The sequence below is a fragment of the Bos indicus x Bos taurus genome, chromosome 24 (assembly GCF_003369695.1).
Source record: "Bos indicus x Bos taurus breed Angus x Brahman F1 hybrid chromosome 24, Bos_hybrid_MaternalHap_v2.0, whole genome shotgun sequence".
NCBI lineage: Eukaryota > Metazoa > Chordata > Mammalia > Artiodactyla > Bovidae > Bos > Bos indicus x Bos taurus.
The window spans coordinates 57,625,212-57,646,396 of NC_040099.1; the positions used below are offsets into that span (position 1 = coordinate 57,625,212).

Below are 21,185 nucleotides of genomic sequence, written 5' to 3' on the forward strand. Positions count from 1 at the left end.
TCTTTCCTTTTAAAAAATCACTGTCAGTTGTATTGGCCAAAAGAGCCATTGATTCTTCCCTTTTTCTTTGTTCTCTATGAAACTGTGAACTCACTGATCACCAGCGGCCTCTTGAATTTTGAGTTTGGCAGATTCTTTAAATTAGCAGATTTAAGAATCTGCTAATTGTTTAACAGTGGGGGCACGATTGTGGTGCTTTCTTTATTTTTTCATAAGATATCTCACATTGTTGAGGTTGTCAGTTCATCGTTTACCCAGATCAGGGCTGCAGCCTGAGCCTTCTCTGGGTGGGCGGGTGACCCTGTTCCTCGCTTCCTTCTGGTCATCAGTGGTCGCTCCACTCTGCTTGTCCCGGGTGGATTGCAGAGGTTCTGATTCATGTCACCTGCCTTGCTAGCTGCACCAGCTCTGATCGCTGATTCAGTAAGCAGTGGGCGGCCTCCCAGAATGCATTTCACTGATGTAAATTATCATTTAACAGCCCAGTGCCCCAGCTGGGAGAGCACGTTCATCAACTGTCACTGGTGGTGAGGCGCCAACGGTAATGACAACCTCGTTCAGACATTCTTGGCAAAACTGTGGGTCGGTTTTAATATTTGGGTAATGGTAAACATACAGTTTTTTCTCTTTGTTTTGATAAGAGCAGCTTCTGATGTGCCACGGAGCTGCACATTTCTTATTTTAATAAAACCTCACTTTCACATTCCTTGAAGGTACTGGGTAAAACGAATTAGTCCCATGTAGTTCTAAGAGCTGTCAAGCTTTAAGTTTTCATCTGAACCTTTTAGAGTCTGTTTCTGCCTTTTAGTGTTTGTACTCCTGATAAGTTTCCCCCATGTGTTTAGAAGACATGGGTAAAATATTTTGGTTGGAGGAAAATCAGGGAAGCCCCAGAGATTGCACACATTTGTACATGTGAATTTTCAGTGATGCATTCCCAGTGCCGCATTTCAAAGGCTGACTCAGATGTTCTGTATCACGAGCAGGAACCAGTGACCTTTCTCTGTTGCCAGGGCCCCCAACTCACAGGTTCAAAGGTATGAACAATGGATATTCAGGAGGAGAATATATGAATATAATTCAGGAGGAGAGAGAAAGTATAATTAAGAAATTGAAAGGATCTAGGAAAAAACGGTGCTTTTAAGCCAAGTGTTTTTAAGCCAAGTGTACTCTTCATTTTAAATAATTCCTGCTATTCATGTTTGTGGGTAGCTCATGACTGTGTGCCTCGCCAGTTTTCTCCTTGATCCCTAAACACAGGCTAGCTTATAGTTTAAGGTTGGTGCTGCTGTGGCTGTTTGAAGAATTTTCCTTGTTGTTTCACCTTTGTATGTTTGTTATAGCTGCTTATTACTCGAGAACACCTTTACATACATACACGATTGCTGGTTTTCTGCAGGGTGTTGATTTAAAGGAACAATCTAGTTACATTGTTAGAGTTGACAGCTCAGCATGGTACCCTGGAAAATCGAAGTGGCAGTCAGCAAAAATCCGGCCAGTTTAAGGTATCCAGCCACAGTGATTGATGTGAAGAGCGCCTGTTGGGTGGGCCAGGCTCACCCTCCAGGAGAATTGAAGAAATTCCAGATGACCTAGAGAGCTTCCTATTGTGCACTAGTCATTTCCATGGGGGTAGAGCTGCGAGGTGGATGAGATCACTTCATGAAGTGGTTTTAACAGGAAGCGGGGCCAGTGAGCATCTACCCCGTCATGCGCTTCATTGGCCTCGGGACCTGCTGTGAGTGTCCTGATAGCTGATGGTGTCCAGTGACAGGATGGACTGAGCTCGGATCATCCCAGGCCAGGCACCTGGCAGGGCAGGGTCACCCATCCAGTGGGGTCCTCATGGCCCCACCGCGACGCTTCTTGCCTGTGCCCTCCCCTCCCCCCAGCAGTGAGCTAAAAATAGCAGTTTGGTCTTTGTTTCTTATCTTTAAAGAGCGGGTAGATAAGTGTTTTATCTACTCAGGCTTTCTGCATACCTGGTGATCTTTTGGGTCAAGTAAGCCAACCTCCTTTGTGACTACATGAGAAATAGTCATGTCTGGGTTGTTTTTTTTCCCACCCTCACCAGCCCTTGTTACCAATAGCCTTTGCTTTTCCAATTCCATCTCCTCCATGGATTTTCCCCTCTTTTATACCTCCTCCCTGTCCACCCCAACACCCAAGTGTGCCGTGTCAGCCTGGAGCGACCCTGGGACTCCCCACCCCTCCATCCTCTGTGCTCTCACAGATGTACCTACCTGTGGGTGCATGCACACACAGGGGGGGGAAATGGAGAGCTCGTATACATATTACTTAATCGACTTGATACTCACTTGGGTCATTTCCCTGGGACATACTGGTTATTACGTAATACTGGTTACATTGTGATGCTGGGATGTGAACGCACCAGAGTACTGTGTTTCCCGCAAAGATGAGCCCTCGGCCGCCGCCCCTCGGCAGCTGCTCGTCCTGTGGCCTTACCCGTCCCGGCGTTGCTCTCTCTCCATGCAGGGCTTTCATGTCTCTGTTACAGTCAGCACGCCCCAATTCTCACCTGCGGACCCACAGCTCTGACGTGACAAGTGAATACACGGTGGTGTCACTGTCCAGCTGGCTGAGCCAGTGTCCACTCTGTGAGAGCAAATGAAAAGGGATAGCACAGTTTGGGGGTGGTTGCTGTATATCCCCTTAATATTCCACTGAGGTTAAAGTGTGGCAGGGTTTGAGCAAATCTTGAGGATACGTGATAGCACCAAGCTGTTTATCATCTTTAAAAGCGTTTTGAAACTTTTACAGCTTCAGCATTATTGAGCGCTTCATTTTAATGAACTCAATGGAGCCACCCAGAAGCTGTGGTCAGATGGCTCCTTGACATTGTGAAAGACAATGGTAGATGCAGACAGAGTGCTGTGAAATTCTTGGTTCAGCTGCGTTTCAGTTGTCTCCCCATTATTGTTTCTTGAGGTGGCACGGGATGCACGTGTGCAGGAGCAGTACAGACGCCTGCACACGCGCACACACACAAATGCACACACACGTGCACACGTGCACATACCCCCACATACCACAGCATGCACACACACAACGTACACACACGTGTGCACACACACCGCAGGAAACTCTGACATTGGCTGCAGGCTGGGCCACTGCCACGGTCTCTCCATGGAAGCTGAGCCCCGCTTCTCCCCAGCTGCAGGAGGCGTTGTTTTGAGTCACAAATGGAGTCGTCTGCACAGGTTGTTCTTCAGGGCCATTTGGAAAGAAACCTATAAAGAGCCATTTTAATGACACCGTCTTGCATCAGTGGAACTAGATTATAGGTTGCCAAGTCACTTCTCCGTAGAAGGTAGAATGCGCCTGTGACTCAAATGCCATGTTCTCTACGACACTCCTACTTTTCCATAAACTGATTAGTTCTGTTAACTGTGGCTCTATGAAGGTAACCTGGTTGCTGGACGACTCTGCTGGAAGTCTCCCAGCCTTAGACCTCAGTCCTGAGAGATTATCCATGACACATCCCAGTTATTTTTGTTTATTAGCCTCCCCATAAACGTCCTTTCCAGGGATACCATAACTATAAAACTATCCTTAAGGTTTCCAGAATGGAGTTTTCCAAAGGCTTATCTAATTGCCTCTCCCCAAAAAATAACTCTAGGAGGAAGAAAGCAGCAAATTCCACTTGGTATTCCATTCAACCAAAACACACTTGGTCCTCGTGTAAACAACAGGTCAGCGTTTGATAACGTGTATTTGGCCAAAAATACTAATTGGCCACTAACTTTTAGGTTGCAACTCGGGTTCCACCCGAGTCAGCAGAGTCCCTTGCCATACCGCCCAGATAAAAAGTAGCCTGGAAGCAGCTCTTTTATGTTGGTGCCAAGTGAGAGGAGGAGGGCGAAAAGAGCTTTCAGCCATAGACAGGTTCATCTGCCTTTAATACAGAAGGGTCAAGCCTGGTGCTGGTGTTCCTTCCACTTTTGTTGTATCCCTGCACCTAGTTCAGGATGCTGCGTTGTCAGAGTCTTGAAATTACCATTATGGGCCTTGGGGACTTGATCTGGAATAACGTCAAGAAATAGTTGCTGAGGTTTTAGCACAAAGTTGTCGTGCAGATACACTTGCCCTGCTGGGTTAATGTGTTTTAGAAATAAGTATTAAGGCAGCCGCTTCATGGTCTCAGTTTTTGATGTTTTTTGTTTTTTTTGGAATGTTCTGTTGAATTCATGAGGTGGAGTATTAAGCCTCTTTGCCTGCAGTCCCCAGATTCCACAGCAGCCTCCCTGATCATGCTTTTCAGTTCGAGGTCTCGCAGTGGACTGGGGGACCCTCTTTGCCAGGAGGCACTGTTGGTAGTGAACACGAAAGATGGGATGGACACAGGGAGAAGCCGGGCTGAGAGGTTAACATCATCAACCTCATCAAGAAAATACACCATATGTATGCCCGTGGCTGATTCATGTTGATGTTTGGCAGAAGCCAACGGATTTCTGCAAAGCAATTATCCTTCAATTAAAAAAAGTATATTTTAAACAAACAAACAAACAAAATATACCTGGTGAAACATCTGGAGGTTCAGAAGATCCTAATTAGGGAAGATGGGCCCTAAAGGAAGTGGCTCGCTTTTGTAACCACACGTAAGAGATTACTCCTGAATTTAGGCCTCTTGTTTCTTTTACACTCTGTCAAGAGCCATGTCTGCCAAGGCTTCTTGTTCCTGAGCAGCACCCCTACCCCAGTTGCAGATCTTGTATGCAGCGTCCATACCTGCAGGACTTACTGGGCAGCACCGACCTCAAACATCCTTCTCTTGGCCTCCATGAGTCATGGAGACATCCTGCTTTCCCAGTATTTCTCCATCCCGCCTGCATTTTCAGACTGCTTCTTACAAGCCAGAAGCTCACAGGACTCCTTTAGCGACTCCTTTGGCGTGTCCAAATCTAGTCCCTCAGTGCCGGACGTTCTCTCTCAGCCCGGAAGCTGCCTGCCTTCCATTCACCCTCTAAAGAAACAAATCCCACATGGGAAGATGGGGAAGAATACAGCCTCACCGTCAGGTTCCTTGGGAGTTCTGGCCTGCCTCCTCCTGGGTTGGGGCAGCTGAGATGTTCTGGTCTGTCACTAGTATAAAAGGGGGTCTCATAGAAAACAGACTCTATGTCTCACCCACTCCCTGACCCTGAAAGTTACATAGTATAATGGCCCTAAGGTGTTGAAGAATTTAGGGATAAGCTAGGAGAACATCCCTGTGGCAGCTAGATTGAGGAAGAGATACTCAGAGCATCCCTCTCAGAGACGATAACGTTTGACAGTTTGAAACATCTTTTAAGCTCTACGTGGCTTGAAGTAAAATTTGGTAGCCAAACCAAACTGGCATCGTCTTCTCCTTCCATATGATCACATTGGCAGCAGCCCTCTATGTTGGAGGCTGCGTGGCCTGGAATTGGGTCCTGTGAGGTTTTGACCCTGTAGCTTGGGTGGGGGTTCATTTCACACTGGGTTTAAAGCTGTTGGAAACCTGTTGCTGTTTTCCGGACACTCGTGTTTCCGGTACCACTAGAATTAACTCACTGTGTCTAGCAGAGCTAATCCTCGGGGTATGTATGACTTTATGAAGCTGATAAAAGCAAATGCAGGACACTCAGTAATGATGATTTCTTACACAAACAGCCATCAGTGGCCTATGTACACACCACGCCGGGCCTGCCCTCGGGCTGGGAAGAGAGGAAAGATGCTAAGGGACGCACATACTATGTCAATCATAACAATCGAACCACAACTTGGACTCGGCCTATCATGCAGGTATGCGGTTTGCCCTGCAGCTTCCGTCACAGGCGCTCAGAAGCCAAGACGTCCACGACCCCTGCGTTCCCGAGTTTTAGGTACCGTTCTGCGGAACCCATGTCAAAAGAAGATCTTTTCTTGCAAATGCATTACTTTAAACATAGTATTGGCCTAAGAAAGAATTCAGTCCCTGACTCAGTCTCTCCCTAGAGGGTCCATTTTATAAAAAAAAAAAATATATATATATATGACCCGAAAGAGATTTTCAAGGGAAGAGCCTGTTGATCCCAGCGGGTAGCGCCCCTCCAGCCCCCCGTTTCTCTGAGGCTGGTTTTTCTGCCGGCTCGTGATTCACTTACTTCCCTGGAGTGTTTCCCCATCCCTCGCCCCGCCCCGTTGTTCCGTGTGGTCGGCTCCTCCACGCTTCCCACAGGCGCCCTCTCGTGACCGCTGGCCGCGCTGTCACTGGGTCCACACCCGCGCAGGGAGCGCCTCGCACGCCGCTAACTTGTGTTTGCCTCCAACGTAGCTCGCAGAAGACGGCGCGTCCGGATCCGCCACAAACAGTAACAACCACCTAATCGAGCCTCAGATCCGCCGGCCTCGTAGCCTCAGCTCGCCAACAGTAACTTTATCCGCCCCGCTGGAGGTGAGACGGCTACTCGGCTCCCCTGACCCCTCCTCACCCCCTCTTCTCTCCGCCGGGGGCGCGGGGCGGCCGCCCCCCTCTCTGGCCGTCGCTGTGTTCGTGGTGAGGGGTGTCCTCGTGCTGCGGCCTCACTCCATGCTTCCCATCCCTGGACTCTCACTGATTCTCACTGTCACGGGGCCGCGGCCACGGCGAGCCCCTGCTGGACGTGGGCTCCTCTCTTCCGAACTCTCCATTCTTGTGTTCCGCTCCTCACTGCCTGTTACCTCATGAGACGCGCACAGCAGCTCTTTCCAATCCCAGTGCTTCCGCTGAGTTTTTACACACAGCTGTCGCTTCGATCATTCTTCCTTCCTCCCTACTGTAGGGTCTTCCATCGTGTGGGCCTCGTGTTTCTGACGCGTGTCTGCATCTCTGAGTCACCGCTGGGCATCCGCTTTGCGCCCTCCCGTTTGTGTGGTCTTAGCAACATCCCTTAATATCACACAGGCAGGAGACCAAACCTTTGACGCTGTAAACGTGACGGGCATCTTAGAGATGGCTGCGGGCTCCCTGCGCCCGGGTTTAGGAGGTTGATGAGTGGCAAGGGGAGATGCCTCCTCCAGGCTGCGATGTGGGTGTCCTGGTTAACAACTGTGCCCTCCCAGGTGCTGGTCTCCATCGATAGAGCTTTTTCTTTTTCTGCTCCAGAAATTGCCAGTCCGTCTCCATTAGACTGTGAGCTCATTAAGAGCAGGGTCACGTTTTTCTCCACCTTCTGTAAAATCCCCATCCATAATGGTTACTACCGAAAAGTATCTGGGGTTATGTACCGAGCAGCTATCAAAGGAGGGTGGTTATACTCACTTAATATTGTTGTGTATTGAACCAATAGGGAAACATCACAGTTAGATTGTTTTTTAAAGTAAGCAGATGACAGAAGCAGGTTTTTTTTAGGCGTTTCCCCCTGGTCCCATTTCAGAGAGAGGAGCGTTCCCTGACCCCCGGGGACGTGTTGACCCCTCTGAACCAGCGCGTGACGAGAGTTCTAACACTCATTATTATTCCTTAGGGCGCCAAGGACTCACCCGTACGTCGGGCTGTGAAAGATACCCTTTCCAACCCACAGTCCCCACAGCCATCACCTTACAACTCCCCCAAACCACAACACAAAGTCACACAGAGCTTCCTGCCGCCCGGCTGGGAGATGAGGATAGCGCCCAACGGCCGGCCCTTCTTCATTGACCACAACACAAAGACCACGACGTGGGTAAGGCCGCTGCTTTGTCTAGCTCCACTTTCGCCCCGAGGTCTGGCATCCGTCCCTGACTCGGTGCCCATGGTGCTTGCTGAGAAATTTCCTAGCACTATAGCATATCCCCTGAGGGTCTCCTGAGCCTTCACCTCAACTCCGCATGTAGGGGCTGGTGGGAGTGGGTGATTTACGGGCACGGACTCATGGCCACCCTGGGTATTGATGCCTTTTCCTCAGAGGACTCATGGGAAGCTCCAGTGTTGACAGTTTACCATAGTTTGGAAAAAAGGTAGTGCTCCATATTGCTGGAATTTTGATGTTGCTGCTTCCTGTCTTAGGATGCTGTAACTTTATTAGGAATTCCAATCTTTTTACAAAGAATTTTTCTGCGTCACCTTTTTTTTGCATCTGTGTTGCCATTCCCCATCTTTATTTTTATTTGATGTGTCGTTTTAGCGTTCACAGTTTGCATCAGATAAGTATTTCACACTCCATTGCTACATTACACTCTCTTAATCATGGGTTAGGAGACTTTGTAAATTTGATATCTCTTTTTTGTGATCATCTTGTCGCAGTTTTTTCCTTAATAACAGTGCTCGTCCTTGTACCCCTGAATCATGCACGAGGGAGAGTATATGTGTTGTATTAACTTTGAGAAAAATGAGATTAATGAAAAGGACGTATGCGTATCTTTACATTCCTCTGTTCGCTCTTCTTTCTTCAGGGCAGTCAGTGGTGGCTCATTGAAGGTAGCATAGAGTTCTTTTTAAAGTCAGTGCTGTTTTTCTGCTGTTTCATCTCTAGGCCAGTAGCTAATCTGAAGTGGGTCCTCAGGTTTCTGACTGTTTCTGATGCTCCCGAAGGTTTGTTTTCCTTCCTGCCCTTATATCCCCAGCTGACTATCCAGGAATGGAGTTGGGCTTGCTCTTCGTATGTACTGCACTGCTGTTTAAAACTGGTGATTACGTGAAATCCGGTTGAGTTTTGGTGGTTGTCACTGGCCCTGGCTCCTTGGTCTTGGACCAAGAGTCAACACATGCTTTAAATTCCCACTTCTAGAGAAGACACCAAATACACCCAGTTGCTAAACAGCAGTATCATGTGAAGGAAGAGACCTGGGCCCAAGTGGCCTGGACTGTCGTTTACACTCTGCCCATGGCACGATGGTAATTCAGTCCCTTGAGAATTGGATTCGGTTCTCTCAGATCTCACGGATCATGGTACAGTGTGTCTTCACGAGGACATTCTTAGCACTCGGGGCAGGACTGTGCTTGTTACTGCAGGACATTTAACATCCTTGGCCCCTGCTGCCGAATCCTAATAGCCACTGCCCCCTTCCCCACCCATCATACTGAAAACCTCGGAAGCCCCCAGGCATTTCCCAACACCCCTTGGTGAGAACCACTCCAATTTTGAAGTAAAGGAATAACCTGCAGAGAGAATTTAAAATTCAGATCTGGTAGCATTCGTTTGGTAAACTCATCACTACTTCTCAGACGTATAATAAATAGCAGTTTCATCTGAAGATAAGATTACGGGTTTGTGGCAACAGGAGAGTAATAGATAGGAAACTCCTTGGAAAATAGAGTGATAGAGATTGGTTTTAAAGTCTTTCCCCCCGCCCCGCCCCAGGGACATAGAACCTGTAAGCAGTCCTGCTACTGAACCCATTTCTACTTGCTACAGCATTGCTGGGATTTCAGTTCCTCAGCCAGAAATGGGAGCTCCAGAAATAGGGGGTGAATATTGTAAAAGTAGATGGATTAGTATATGGAGCCACTGTGGCTTGCCAACACAAGCTATGATTTTAGTAATTTGAACTAGCTTAGTAATCAAATCCCCTAACCTTTTCACAGCCTTTCACGCCACGACTGCGGTGTAATCGCAGCTCGGCAGGTTTGCTTTTAAATAGCACCCTCTTTATTTATTGCCTGCATTGTTGCTGAATGAAACCCAGTGTGAATTTCCCATTGCCCCTTTCGACCAGATACTCGTGACTCACTGATTTTCAAATTTCAATTTGTTAAAACAACGTTTTGTCACGGCTGCTGTCATGAAAATCCTGAAGGTAGCAACAGAGAGTTCCATCAGCCGTCACCACCCTTCCTCACTCAGTGCGGATGTCCTGACACGGCTGCGATATCCCTGCTAAACAAAGGCCCATCCGCAGCACTGACTGTGGAGCACACGCTCTGAATATGTGTTTATTCTGACAAAAGGTGGAGGGATGGGCAGAAACGGGAAGATAATTTTCGGCTTAAAACCTGTGTTGAGTTACTTTGGGGGCTGCTTTGTTTTTGTTTTTTTTTTTTTTTAAAGAGAGAACAGCTATTCTTAGATTTGAGCATTATCATAAAAGAAAGAAAAACTGGTCAGACAGGTTGAGAGGGATGAAAACGGACGTCTTCCCTCTGCACCCCGTGCACGAACCAGAAGCTTCTCCTTTGTATACATTGATAGAGGAACCTTCCCTTTGCTTCCCCAGGCTGGTACTAGTGGTTAAGAACCCACCTGCCAGTGCAGGAGATGCGGGTTCGATCGCTAGGTCGGGAAGATCCCCTGGAGAAGGAAATGGCAACTGGCCCCAGTATTCTTGCCTGGAGAATCCCATGGACTGAGGAGCCTGGTGGGCTACAGTCCACAGGGTCGCAGAGTCGGACACACACACACACACACTCACACACACACACACACTCTTTGAGTCTATTAATAAAACAGGGCCTCTTGCACTCACGAATCACGGAGGCAGGGTGCCAGCCTGCTGTCGGCAATCAAGTCAGATACGTCAAATGCGCATCTCTTAGTCCCCACCGGGATGGGGGGGCTGTGGATCTCGGGGAGACCCCTAGGGAGGTGAGAAGAGATTACACGGGGCTTCAGTGTGTCTGTTTCTTCTGCTGAAGAAGCAGCTCAAAGCATGTGTGTGAGAACACATTTATGTCTTTTACAGGACAAAGCATCGGCTTATTTCCGTAATGAGAAAGGTTATACCTTAATTAAGTTTTAGGCTTGTTTTCTTTTCTACCCAGGTCTAAACCAATAAAAGTCACTGTAGTCCAGGCCTGGTGGTTGCTCCCTTCCAGGCTGGAAAAAGCACCACTGTCTTTTCAACCAGTCAGCATGCCCTTACTGTATCTGTTTTTAGTAAGTCCACTAAGAAATTGCAGGTGGGGAGACATGTGGGGTCCTAGTTCCCCAACCAGGGATCGAACCCGTGCCCCCTTCCCTTGGAAGGCGAAGCCTTAACCACTGGACTGCTAGGGAACTCCCCGGAACCTTTTTTTTCTTTTTTTTTTTTAATGTTGATTTTTGCCTTCTGTTTAAAGGGCCTTTCAACTGTATCTGAGGGAAGCAGTTGTGAAATACTGATGTGACTGTGAAGGCGGGCTCCTCCTGTGCCGAGGCAACGGAGAACAGCCCAGTTCTTGTCGTGGGTTTCACTCTTTCGTATTCACCTTGTCCGGGACCTCGCTAGGATTCCGGCTGACTCGTCCCTCCGGTTGTCCCGGCTCACACGGGGCCTGGCTGTTTTCCTGCCCTGCCAGCTGCGCCCTCTGTCGGTCAGGGGAGTCCGTGGGAGGGCGACTCCGCAGGGCCCCCTAGGCTGAGCCCGCAGAGCCTGGTGGATGGCAGCTGCTGCCAGTGTTTTGATTTTTGTTAGTATAATAGAATCACGTGACCCGCCCCCCACACACACACAGGTGCCTCCAGCCCTCACATTCTCTGAGTTCCAGGTTCCGTGCCAGGCCATTGTAGCAGACCTGGGAAACGCAGTTTATTTTATTCTTCATGCTTCTCCCCCATCCCCAGTTGGTCACTTTTGTTTAATTGCAGTTGTTTTTTTGTTTGTCTATTTATCTTCTTTCAATCAGCAGCTCTTTACCAGAAGAGCTGGGTGTCTTTCACAGTAGCCTGCATGTGTAATTCCAAGCATGGAGCATCCAGAAGCCCCAGCCTTGTGATCCCAGCCTCAGACTTTCTCTGAATCCAGCATCATCCAGGGCTGTGGGGGGCCCGGGGTTCCCCATGGTGGGGACATTACTTGGGCCAGCTCACAGTTAGCCTTGTGAGCTGTTTGGTGGAATTCACCATTCTAAGGTTTTCCTCTTTGCATGACAAAACAGTCACAGATGTTTACCAGATGATCAGCTTTTTGGACCTTCTAAATCCCAAAGCTACTTGTATATCTACTTAAACTGTAGGTGTTCCAGTATGCTATAGAATACTAGAGTTTTTTTTAGGCCTCTAATTATCCGTTTAAAAGGTTCAAGATCAATTTCCATCAAAAACTGCTAATATGATCTATTGCTTCTATTAACAGTTTGCTTATGGCTGACAGAAAGCACAGGTTGATTTGTGTACGTGTGATTTTTGTTGTTGTTGTTCTTGCCAGCCCCCTAAATCTGTCACTTTGTTATTATCTGGTGATTCTAAGGGTTTATACTGTTCATTTGGGAGAAACATTTTAATTTTTAAATTTAAATTTAATTTTTTAAATTTTTAAAAATTTTAAAATTTTAAAGCTTTGTCGAGGTATCGTGCACATCCCATACAATTCACCCGTTTAAAATATACCTCGGAATGATGTTTAGAGCATCACACACATGTGCACCCATCACCATCATCAGTTGTAGGACATTTCCATCCCGCCAAAGGAAACCCCATGCCCATTAGCAGTCACACTCCATAACCCAGGAGATGTTTAATACAGTCTTGGTATATAAGCATATGTAACTTCGTATCTCCAGCAAAAAATGAGGTTTATTATTTTCCCAGTTTTATACCAACTATTTCATTTTCTTGCTGACTTGGGAAAATGCTGAGGCAAAAAACCTTTTAGTAATTTTAAGAGCAACAAAGGCTTTAACATTATTGAAATACAGGGTTGTTTTGGTTTTTTTTAAGATTTTAGGATGACTTTTTGTTTTTCTATTAGGCTTATTTGGTTAATAATGTTATCGTTTTGTTTTCTAGTCTTTTGAGTTTAAAAGATTATCATTTTGTTTGTTTTCTAATCTTTTGAGTTTAAAATAGGGATTCCCTAGCTTGCCCTGCATTTTTAATTGGGTCTGTATAAGTGAAGGGGCAGCTGCTAGACTCAAAACCAGAACCTCTGGGCAAGTTCTTATTCTCTGAGACTCAGTTTCCTTGTCTAAGGGAGCAGAGATTATGTGCCCAACCTCCTAGCAAGGTGGCTGCAGGATCATACATCTGACTGCTCTTGGTAAATTACAAAGCATGACCCAAGATGTCAGGGCATGTATTTTTCTTTCAGTGGTTCTCTGTGGTATCTGATAAAGTGTATCCCTTAAGAAAAGTATTTTGTGAACTTTTAAGATCTAATTTGTAGAACTTGGTCAAGAATCCCAGTGAAGTTCTTTCACAGGGATGTGACTTGATAAGATGTTGCCAGCTAACCTGGGGCAGGACAGGCCTGGGCTGTCAGACAAGATTTCAGACTCTCAGCTTTAGCTGAAGAGAGGGTGGAAGGGAGCAACAGCAGACTCAAGTGCTGATGGAGAGGCTGTTGTTAACAGGCTAGCTGCGCTCATGCCAGGGCTCAGGGTCCATAGGGAGCCCCTCCCTGTGGACTAGGCCTCGTCTTCACCAGCATCCTCCACTCTGGTTTCCATGGTAACATCACTGCTGGAACCCTCTCCCTCTTCATCTGCTCCGCATCTTGGGAAAACCTTTTACTTAAACATTCTTACTCTCCTCCTTTCATCGAGGACAAGGAGGAAGAGTGAAATCGTTTAGGAGAGCTGGGGAGTCAGGCTTCCTACACTGAGGTGGGATCCTCCCCTCCCCCACGCAGCAGGAGTGCATCCCCGCGTACAGGCAACCTGGTTACTGTGGAGCACACACCTCCCGAAGGGGAGGACCAGTACTGCTCACAGTCAGTCACTCCTAACATCTTCTGCCTTTTGCATTTCTCTTTCAGGAAGATCCACGCCTGAAATTTCCAGTACACATGCGGTCAAAGGCATCCTTAAACCCCAATGACCTTGGCCCTCTTCCTGTGAGTACACTGGAGACCCGCAGACCAGTCTGAAAGTGTTTCCTGAGTCACGGGCTCAGTACTGATAGGGAAGCCCTGTGATCTTCTCCTTCTCCGGGTGTTTTGAGTCCCTTTGGTCTGTAAGTTCTTAATAGAGTCAGTTTACACGGTTCACAGCGCACATAGCTCTTCTGAGAGGGGTCGGGATGGCTGCCCTCTTGATAGTGGAAGGTACGCCTTGCCGCGGGGACGTTCGAGGCTTTCTCTGCAGGTGACGAGTTAAGCAGCACACATTTATTTTGTAGCTTAGCAACCATTGATTTCCATCCATACTGCTGATTTAGTCATAGGAATAAAAATATTAAAAACTGGGAGAAAAAGGCATAAGTAATCGCAGAAGGTTTCTCTAAGTCATTTATCCTGCGGATATTTTAAGTTTTTCTCCCTTGTCGATGACTGTTTATAAATCTAATTTTTTATCAGTTCTCTTTTGGGGCCTGAGTGAGAAACGAGCTATTCATTCCAAGTTAAATTTTGAATGATACCTTCTCCATGCTTTCTTCTTGACCCACCCCCACCCCCCCCATTTTTTAAAAACCCTTACGGAGGCTGAAAGGTGGGGAGTGGTGCCCACTCCAAGACTACTTTAAAGTGGAAAGGTGCTGGGAATTTTTTTGGTGATTATTTCCCAAGAACCTTTCTATTGCCTACTGTATGGTATTATATATACAGCCAAATTTGAAGCTCGAAAGATCGGAGTGAAGTCTTTATTCATCGGGTTATACAAATGTCCCACGCTCCTCAGATGTTGGGCTCCAGGGTTTAGATGGAAAGAGCCCAGAGGAGAGACTGGAGAGAGGGTTTAGAAGGTGAGGGCACAGTCCAGATAATGAAAGCACACCGGACTGACCTCGGAAAAATTATCCAGATCTGTTGGTTCCTGAGTCCTGAGAGTTCACAACAGAGAATTACTACATTAGATTGTTCAACCACCTGATGACATGGACATAGCCTCCATCTCTCACATCTTATATCAACCTTCCCCCTCCCTTTAGTACTCAGTAAATATACATTTAATTAAAGGAACTGTTCAACCCCAGGCTCGACTGTCTCAGAGTGTGCCGGAGTTTCCCTTTGAAGCTTTTGAGATAAGAACCCCTGTTCCCTGTTCATCCTCCAGCGAGTGCAGCTGAGACTGTAGAATGTGCGCTGAAGTGTGTTGCTGGCTGTTGTCACCAGTTCATTGGAAATGTTTCCATTTCATTTATTCTTTATAGCAAAATGTACCCCCTGGGGAGAAGGTGTGTAGGGTCTCTAAATTTTGCCTTTGATTTTGGAACTGCTGGCTATTGTTTGTCTTCTCTGTCTTTCTTCCCTGATACCAGCCTGGCTGGGAAGAAAGGATCCACTTGGATGGCCGGACGTTTTACATTGACCACAGTAAGTAGGCGCTGTTACGGGCACGTAGGTGGGGACGAGGGTAACTCAGATGTGGCTGTGAAAGCTGTATCATCTTACTCTTCATCTAGGCAGCCAGGTGTTATGTGGCGAGGACGATGCCAGAGACTCAGTGCCCTCGTACGGTACTGTCCATGCCCCACCTTCGCTTGAAGCAGCCATCCCAGTTTGACCTTGTGACCTATTAACTTTTTTTTTTTTTAGTTGCAAAATTTTTTTTTTCTGATTGACGACCCCTTGACTTTTGCGCTTTTAATAAATATACTCTGGTAATAGAAAATAAGATGAGAAGTAATGATCAGGTCAGAAATCTATGGAATGAGGAGTGCTTGAAGCAGCCGTCACATTTTTTAAAACTCTGCCTTCAGGGGTCTCATGGCAAGATGCCGCTCTGACTTATTTTCTATTCACAGCATGTTTCCCTGCACCCAGCACACTAATACATACGCAGTTCTTTTCTTGAAATTGTAGTACATTTGCTGCCGACATTTGCTCCAGCTCCTGTGAATAAACGTGTGATGTCTTGTGCCAACTAAAAGTTAAACTAATAAAGATTTGCTTTTAGGCATTAGTTTTGTGGGGTTTTTTTTCTCCCCCTATTGGAGTGTTTCTCCATGGGATCATATTAGTATATCCCTTAAACCTTCTGAAAAATGTATGTTAAAAAGAAGTCTTCAAGTAGATTTAAAGTTCATGTACACGTGTGATCTGATAGTATTTTGATCTTTGTTTTCATTTGGTTCGTAAATGTGAGCATTACATCTACACCAGGTTGCCTAGCCTCACATTTTCTTCAGTTCAGTCGCTCAGCTGTGTCTGACTATTTGTGACCCCGGGGACTGCAGCATGCCAGGCTTCCCTGTCCATCACCAACTCCCGGAGCTTGCTCAAACTCATGTCCATCAAGTCGGTGATGCCATCCAACCATCTCATCCTCTGTTGTCCCCTTCTCCTCCTGCCTTCAATCTTTCCCAGCATCAGGATCTTTTCCAATGAGTCAGTTGTTTGCATCAGGTGGCCAAAGTATTGGAGCTTCAGCTTTAGCATTAGTCCTTCTGATGAATATTCAGGGTTGGTTTCCTTTAGGATTGACTGGTTACATCTCCTTGCAGTCCAAGGGACTCTCAAGTGTCTTCTCCAACACCACAGTTCAAAAGCATCAATTCTTCGATGCTCAGCTTTCTTTATAGTCCAACTCTAACATCCATACATGACTACTGGAAAAACCACAGCCTTGACTAGACAGCCCTTTATCGGCAAAGTAATGTCTCTGCTTTTTAATATGCTGTCTAGGTTGGTCATAGCTTTTCTTCCAAGGAGCAAGCATCTTTTAATTGCAGGCTTGAAATTGCAGTGAATCTGCAGTGATTTTTGAGCCCAAGAAAAATGAAAGTCTGTCATTGTTTCCCCATCTATTTGCCATGAAGTGATTGGACTGGATGCCATGATCTTAGTTTTCTGACTGTTGAGTTTTAAGCCAGCTTTTTCACTCTCCTCTTTCACTTTCATCAAGTTTCTCACATTTTCTGACCTCACTGCACTGGTCAGCTAAGCGCCTTGCTGAGCTGACCGGGAGGTCTGGCCCGGGTCCCCCTGCAGGTGGAGCCTGTCACTGCCTCAAATCCCAGGTCCTCTCCCCGGGTTCCTAAGCCACCTGTGCACCGTAGAGAGAACTTTGGGGCACAGAGTTTGATGGGTTTTTATCAATCCAATTAAGCAAGAAGCCCAGCAATTCAGAATTCAATCAGAATAGTACAAGTCCTGGATATGTTTAGGGCTGCATGTTACCCTTGGTTAACATTAGGTAGTTGAAGGCACATAGGACTCGTTTTTGTCTTCGGCCAGTAGTGATGCTGGCTTTTGCCGCTCCCGGAGCTCTGAGGAGCGTAAAATTGCTGCCGCAAGTGCTTTAGGATGTGTGTGTCCTCCCACTTTCCCCTTAATATTCTATTTATAATTCTGCTGTTTCTTAGCATCATTTGCTTAAAATAGTCACACGCTTTTTTCCCACTAAAAACAAAAGACAGCCTTGTTTGCTGTTTTTTCATGCATTACCATTTCACTTTTCAAAGAGAGATACTAGTAATAATGACCGTTTTTTTAAAACAAAGGCTTAACCCATCACACAGCCTTGGTCTTTTGCTCAGAAAGGACCTCACACAGCATTGCGGCCGTGTTCCAGCTGGTGATCTGATGCCAGGTCAACCTGAAGAGAGCTTGTCCTGATGTCCTGCGAGGCCCCAGGAACAAGCACAGCACAATTGCAAAGTGCTGTACTGGGATACATTAGAAATATGAAAACTCATGGCCTGGTTTTCTGGAGGCGTGGTGAAGTAAATGCTTGACAAGTGGTGACTCGGCCGGTGGTGCCAGTGCTGTTGGGAAGTTGATGCCCATGGTTAGAAAATGGAGAGAGCTTGGCTTGAGAGGCAGCAGCCAAACAGTGCCTCCACCCTAAGGCCTGCCCCCTGCTCCTGTCTGGAGAGCATGAGGTGAGGTCACTGAGTTGTGTCCGACTCTTTGCGACCCCATGGACTGTAGCCCACCAGACTCCTCCATCCATGGGATTTTCCAGGCAAGAATACTGGAGTGGGTTGCCATTTCCTTCTCCAAGGAATCTTCCCAACCCAGGAATCGAACCTGGGTTTCCTGCATTGCAGGCAGATGCTTTACTGGCTGAGCCACCAGGGAAGCCCCTGGTTTGGAGAGGGTAGTCCCTTGCTAAATGCCTGGGCGGTTCCTAATTCTTAATCAGTCCCTCCAAGCTCCTCTCCAACATTCCCGGTTCCTCTCCAGACCACACAGCACTTGGGAGCCGCCTCCTCTTAACTCCCGGGACTCAGGTGATAGGATATAGACCACAGACGGAGCCTGGCTGGCCTGAGCTGTGCCAATATGATACTTGCAGCACTACTGGTAAAGAACCTGCCTGCCAGTGCTGGAGATGCAAGAGGCGGGGCTCAGTCCCTGGGTGAGAAGGTCCCCTGGAGTAGGAAATGGCAACCCACTCCAGTATTCTTGCCTGGAGAATTCCGTGGACAAAGGAGCCTGGCGGGCTACAGTCCATGGGGTTACAAATTGTCGGCACAACTTAAGCGACTTGGCACGCGCACATGTTAGCTGGTAATGTAACATTTCTGCCATTTCTCCCTAATTTGTCAAGGTTTATTCAATGGGAAGTAATAAAGAGGTACATATCATTTAAACAGAGCTCCATTCATTGCCTTTCTGGAAAAAATAAAGTCTAATCTGAAAAATGCAGCATACCTATTTTTCTTTTGTGACACTTGATCAGGTACAAAGAACCAATATGGATTGAATTACCTGGAATTACCTTACCTTCCAAATCAGTTTCTCCTTCTAAACACTTTTCCCGAATCTTAGTTCCAGCAAAATTTAGCATCTCACTTTGTTCTGCTGCTGCCCGCAGGACAGAGACCAGGCCATCCCCGCTGCGCCGCGTGGCTGTGAGAGCGGGCGTCTTGTGAGGTGCTCAGAGTCATCCGTCTTCCGCTTTGCTGGGACTCGTGACTGTGCACTGACTGTAGGAGACGGCAGTGCACTTGTCTGCTAATTCATTAGGTTTTTTATTTTCGGCTTCATAAATTCTTGAGAAGTGAGACATATTTAAGATTAAAAATCTTAAAGATGTAATTTCAGAAGAGCATGAATGCTCAATACTAATGTCTTCAGAGTCCTTGATTGATTTGGCTGACATTTATCAGATTGGGCTTCCTGGCTGCTCAGATAGTGAAGAATCTGCCTGCAATGCAGGAGATCTGGGTTCAGTCCCTGGGTCAGGAAGATCCTCTGGAGAAGGGAATGGCTACTCACTCCAGTGTTCTTGCCAGGAGAACTCCATGGACAGAGGGGCTCTGGTGGGCTACACCATCCGTGGGGTCACACAGAGTCGGACACGGCTGAGGAACTGACGCTTTCACTTGATCAGTTTGTATGTTTCGAGCCTGGTGTAAAAGGTTAAGGGAAGGTCTTAACTGAGCCCTACGTCTCTCAGGAATTGTACGGTTCTTCTTAAAGACCTGAGGTGTCCAGGTGCTGAGTAGGTGGCCACCGGCAGCTTGTATATCAACACAGAGCTAGAGAGTAAGATTCCAGGGGTGCTCTCGATCTCGTTTCAGTCGTACCACACCCATTGGTGGTGGTGGTGGTGGTTTAGTCAGTAAGTCGTGTCTGACTCTTGTGACCCTATAGGCTGTAGCCTGCCAGGCTCCTCTGTCCATGAGATTCTCCAGGCAAGAATACTGGAGTAGATTGCCATTCCCTTCTCCCAGGTGGGTATTTTCCTGACCCAGGGATCGAACCCAGGTCTCCTGCATTGCAGGCAGATTCTTTACCATCTATACCACCAGGGAAGCCGTACCAAACCCGTTAATAGTATCTAAATGGACTAAGTCTCATTCTTCTACTTCATTCTTGCCCCTTGATTTGAAATACTATGGCTCAAAGACAAAAAGCAAGTTTAGGTTCAAACGTTTCAGGACCAAATGGGTAACTGGCCACCAACATTCTTATGTTGATAATTCCTAAGTGCAAAATTGATGATTATGATAACCATACAGAACCGTGTGTAGTTCTGAAAGCTTAGACTGTTTTAAAAAGGAGTTTGTTTTCACCATCCACTTCATTTGGTCATTTAAAAAACCCCAAGCTCCTGCTGCGTACTGGGAAATGCATTCAGCGGTGGAGAGGGAGCTGCAGAGATGAGCAGCACGCGGACCCTGTCCGCCTTGGGCTCAGCTCGAGTAGGTTGGGAGTGCCAGGAGGTATTTAAGTGCTGCCTTAGGGGAGTGAGCCTGTTCTTCTGTCCAAGTGCTGGGCTCCAGGTGGGGAGGGAGGCTGCAAGAGAAGGACCTTGTGGAATGGGTGACTTTTCCAGTGGATCCAAAATAATGAGTGCGGTTTAGTCGGGCATGCCCAACAAAGAGAGGTTTCAGGAGGGAGAAAGTGGGTGGCACCGTGATTAGAGAAGCACAGTGGGCTTGCAAGCCGCCAGCGTGCAACGAGCCAGCCTGACACAGGGTCAAGTTCAGCAGGAGCCTGCCAGGTGTCAGGACTCGGGTCCCTTCCGCAGCCAGACCGGAGCACCAGAGGGACTATCCAGAAGGGACTGACATGGTCAAATTTGTTCTCTAGAAAGAGTCTCTTGGCAAAGCTGTAAAGGAAGTTCTGAACAGAGGTGAGTGAGCCTAGACCAGGGAAACCTCGAGAGAAGTGCACGGAGAGGCAAGTGCTCCACAGAGAAGCCTTTTCAGCGAGAGGTGGGAACAGTGGTGACCACCGTGGTGAAAGGTTGAGGGGAGGACAGGGGGGTGGCAGGTTCGGATTTGCACCAGGAATGGATCGTGATGCTGTTAGCAAGGAAGACAAGGTTCTGTGAACCGCTTTGGTGTTGGAAGATTATGGCTTCGACTCTGGCAGAGTTGGGTTTGAGGTGTTACCCATGGGAAATCCAGATGCAGGTGTCAAGGATGACAGCTCAGTGTTGCCATCTGGACAGAGCGGGAGTTGTCATATGTAGGTAGCAGTTCATTATTTTCTGCTTTGATAATGGTGCCCAGTCTATATATGGTCCCAGGCAGTTTTTACTCAGCTGTATTTCTCCTTTGTTTGGTTTTCTTTTTTCTTGTTCTGCATCACAGTAGCACCTCTTACTTTCTGAAAACTTCTGTTTTCAAAGTAAGGAACCCAAAAATGCCTTTTACTTCCATCAGCATTCTCTAAAACATTTAAATATTTCATGTAACTTTCCTACCGAATTGTTAGAATCTGCAATTGTCATGTGCTTTGGTAGTTTTATCTTAATACTTTACCACTGCTCTGGTTACCATACTAGACTTCAAAAAATTCCTGGGATAGTCACTGAAACCAAATATTTTAGTTATTCTTATCGGTCCACTTACTAAGTATACCAGAAATAGCATATTCTTCTCAAACCAGTAATTTCCCTTTTTTAAAGCCAACTTAGATTTCCTAAAACTCCCCTGGCTCCCCTCCCCATATCCTTCATGTGAGTCCATCCCTGCCTGCCCCCCCAACACACACAGCGATCCATAAAGTCA

At 47.0% G+C, this 21,185-nt stretch overlaps 1 protein-coding gene across 10 annotated transcripts in view; it reads left to right on the forward strand.

Annotated features, from left to right (window-relative positions):
* NEDD4L (neural precursor cell expressed, developmentally down-regulated 4-like, E3 ubiquitin protein ligase) overlaps positions 1-21,185 on the forward strand; it is a 381,718-nt gene that overhangs the window by 312,188 nt on the left and 48,345 nt on the right. For 3 of the 10 annotated variants that reach the window (XM_027525515.1, XM_027525518.1, XM_027525510.1), the window contains 6 exons: positions 482-541; positions 5,653-5,784; positions 6,296-6,415; positions 7,467-7,664; positions 13,591-13,668; positions 15,033-15,087. In XM_027525515.1, the coding sequence (XP_027381316.1) occupies positions 482-541; positions 5,653-5,784; positions 6,296-6,415; positions 7,467-7,664; positions 13,591-13,668; positions 15,033-15,087 (643 nt within the window). Of the gene's footprint in view, positions 1-481; positions 542-5,652; positions 5,785-6,295; positions 6,416-7,466; positions 7,665-13,590; positions 13,669-15,032; positions 15,088-15,176; positions 15,231-21,185 lie in introns of all 10 variants that reach the window. The other 7 variants (XM_027525517.1, XM_027525508.1, XM_027525516.1 and 4 more) reach the window with 5 other exon arrangements.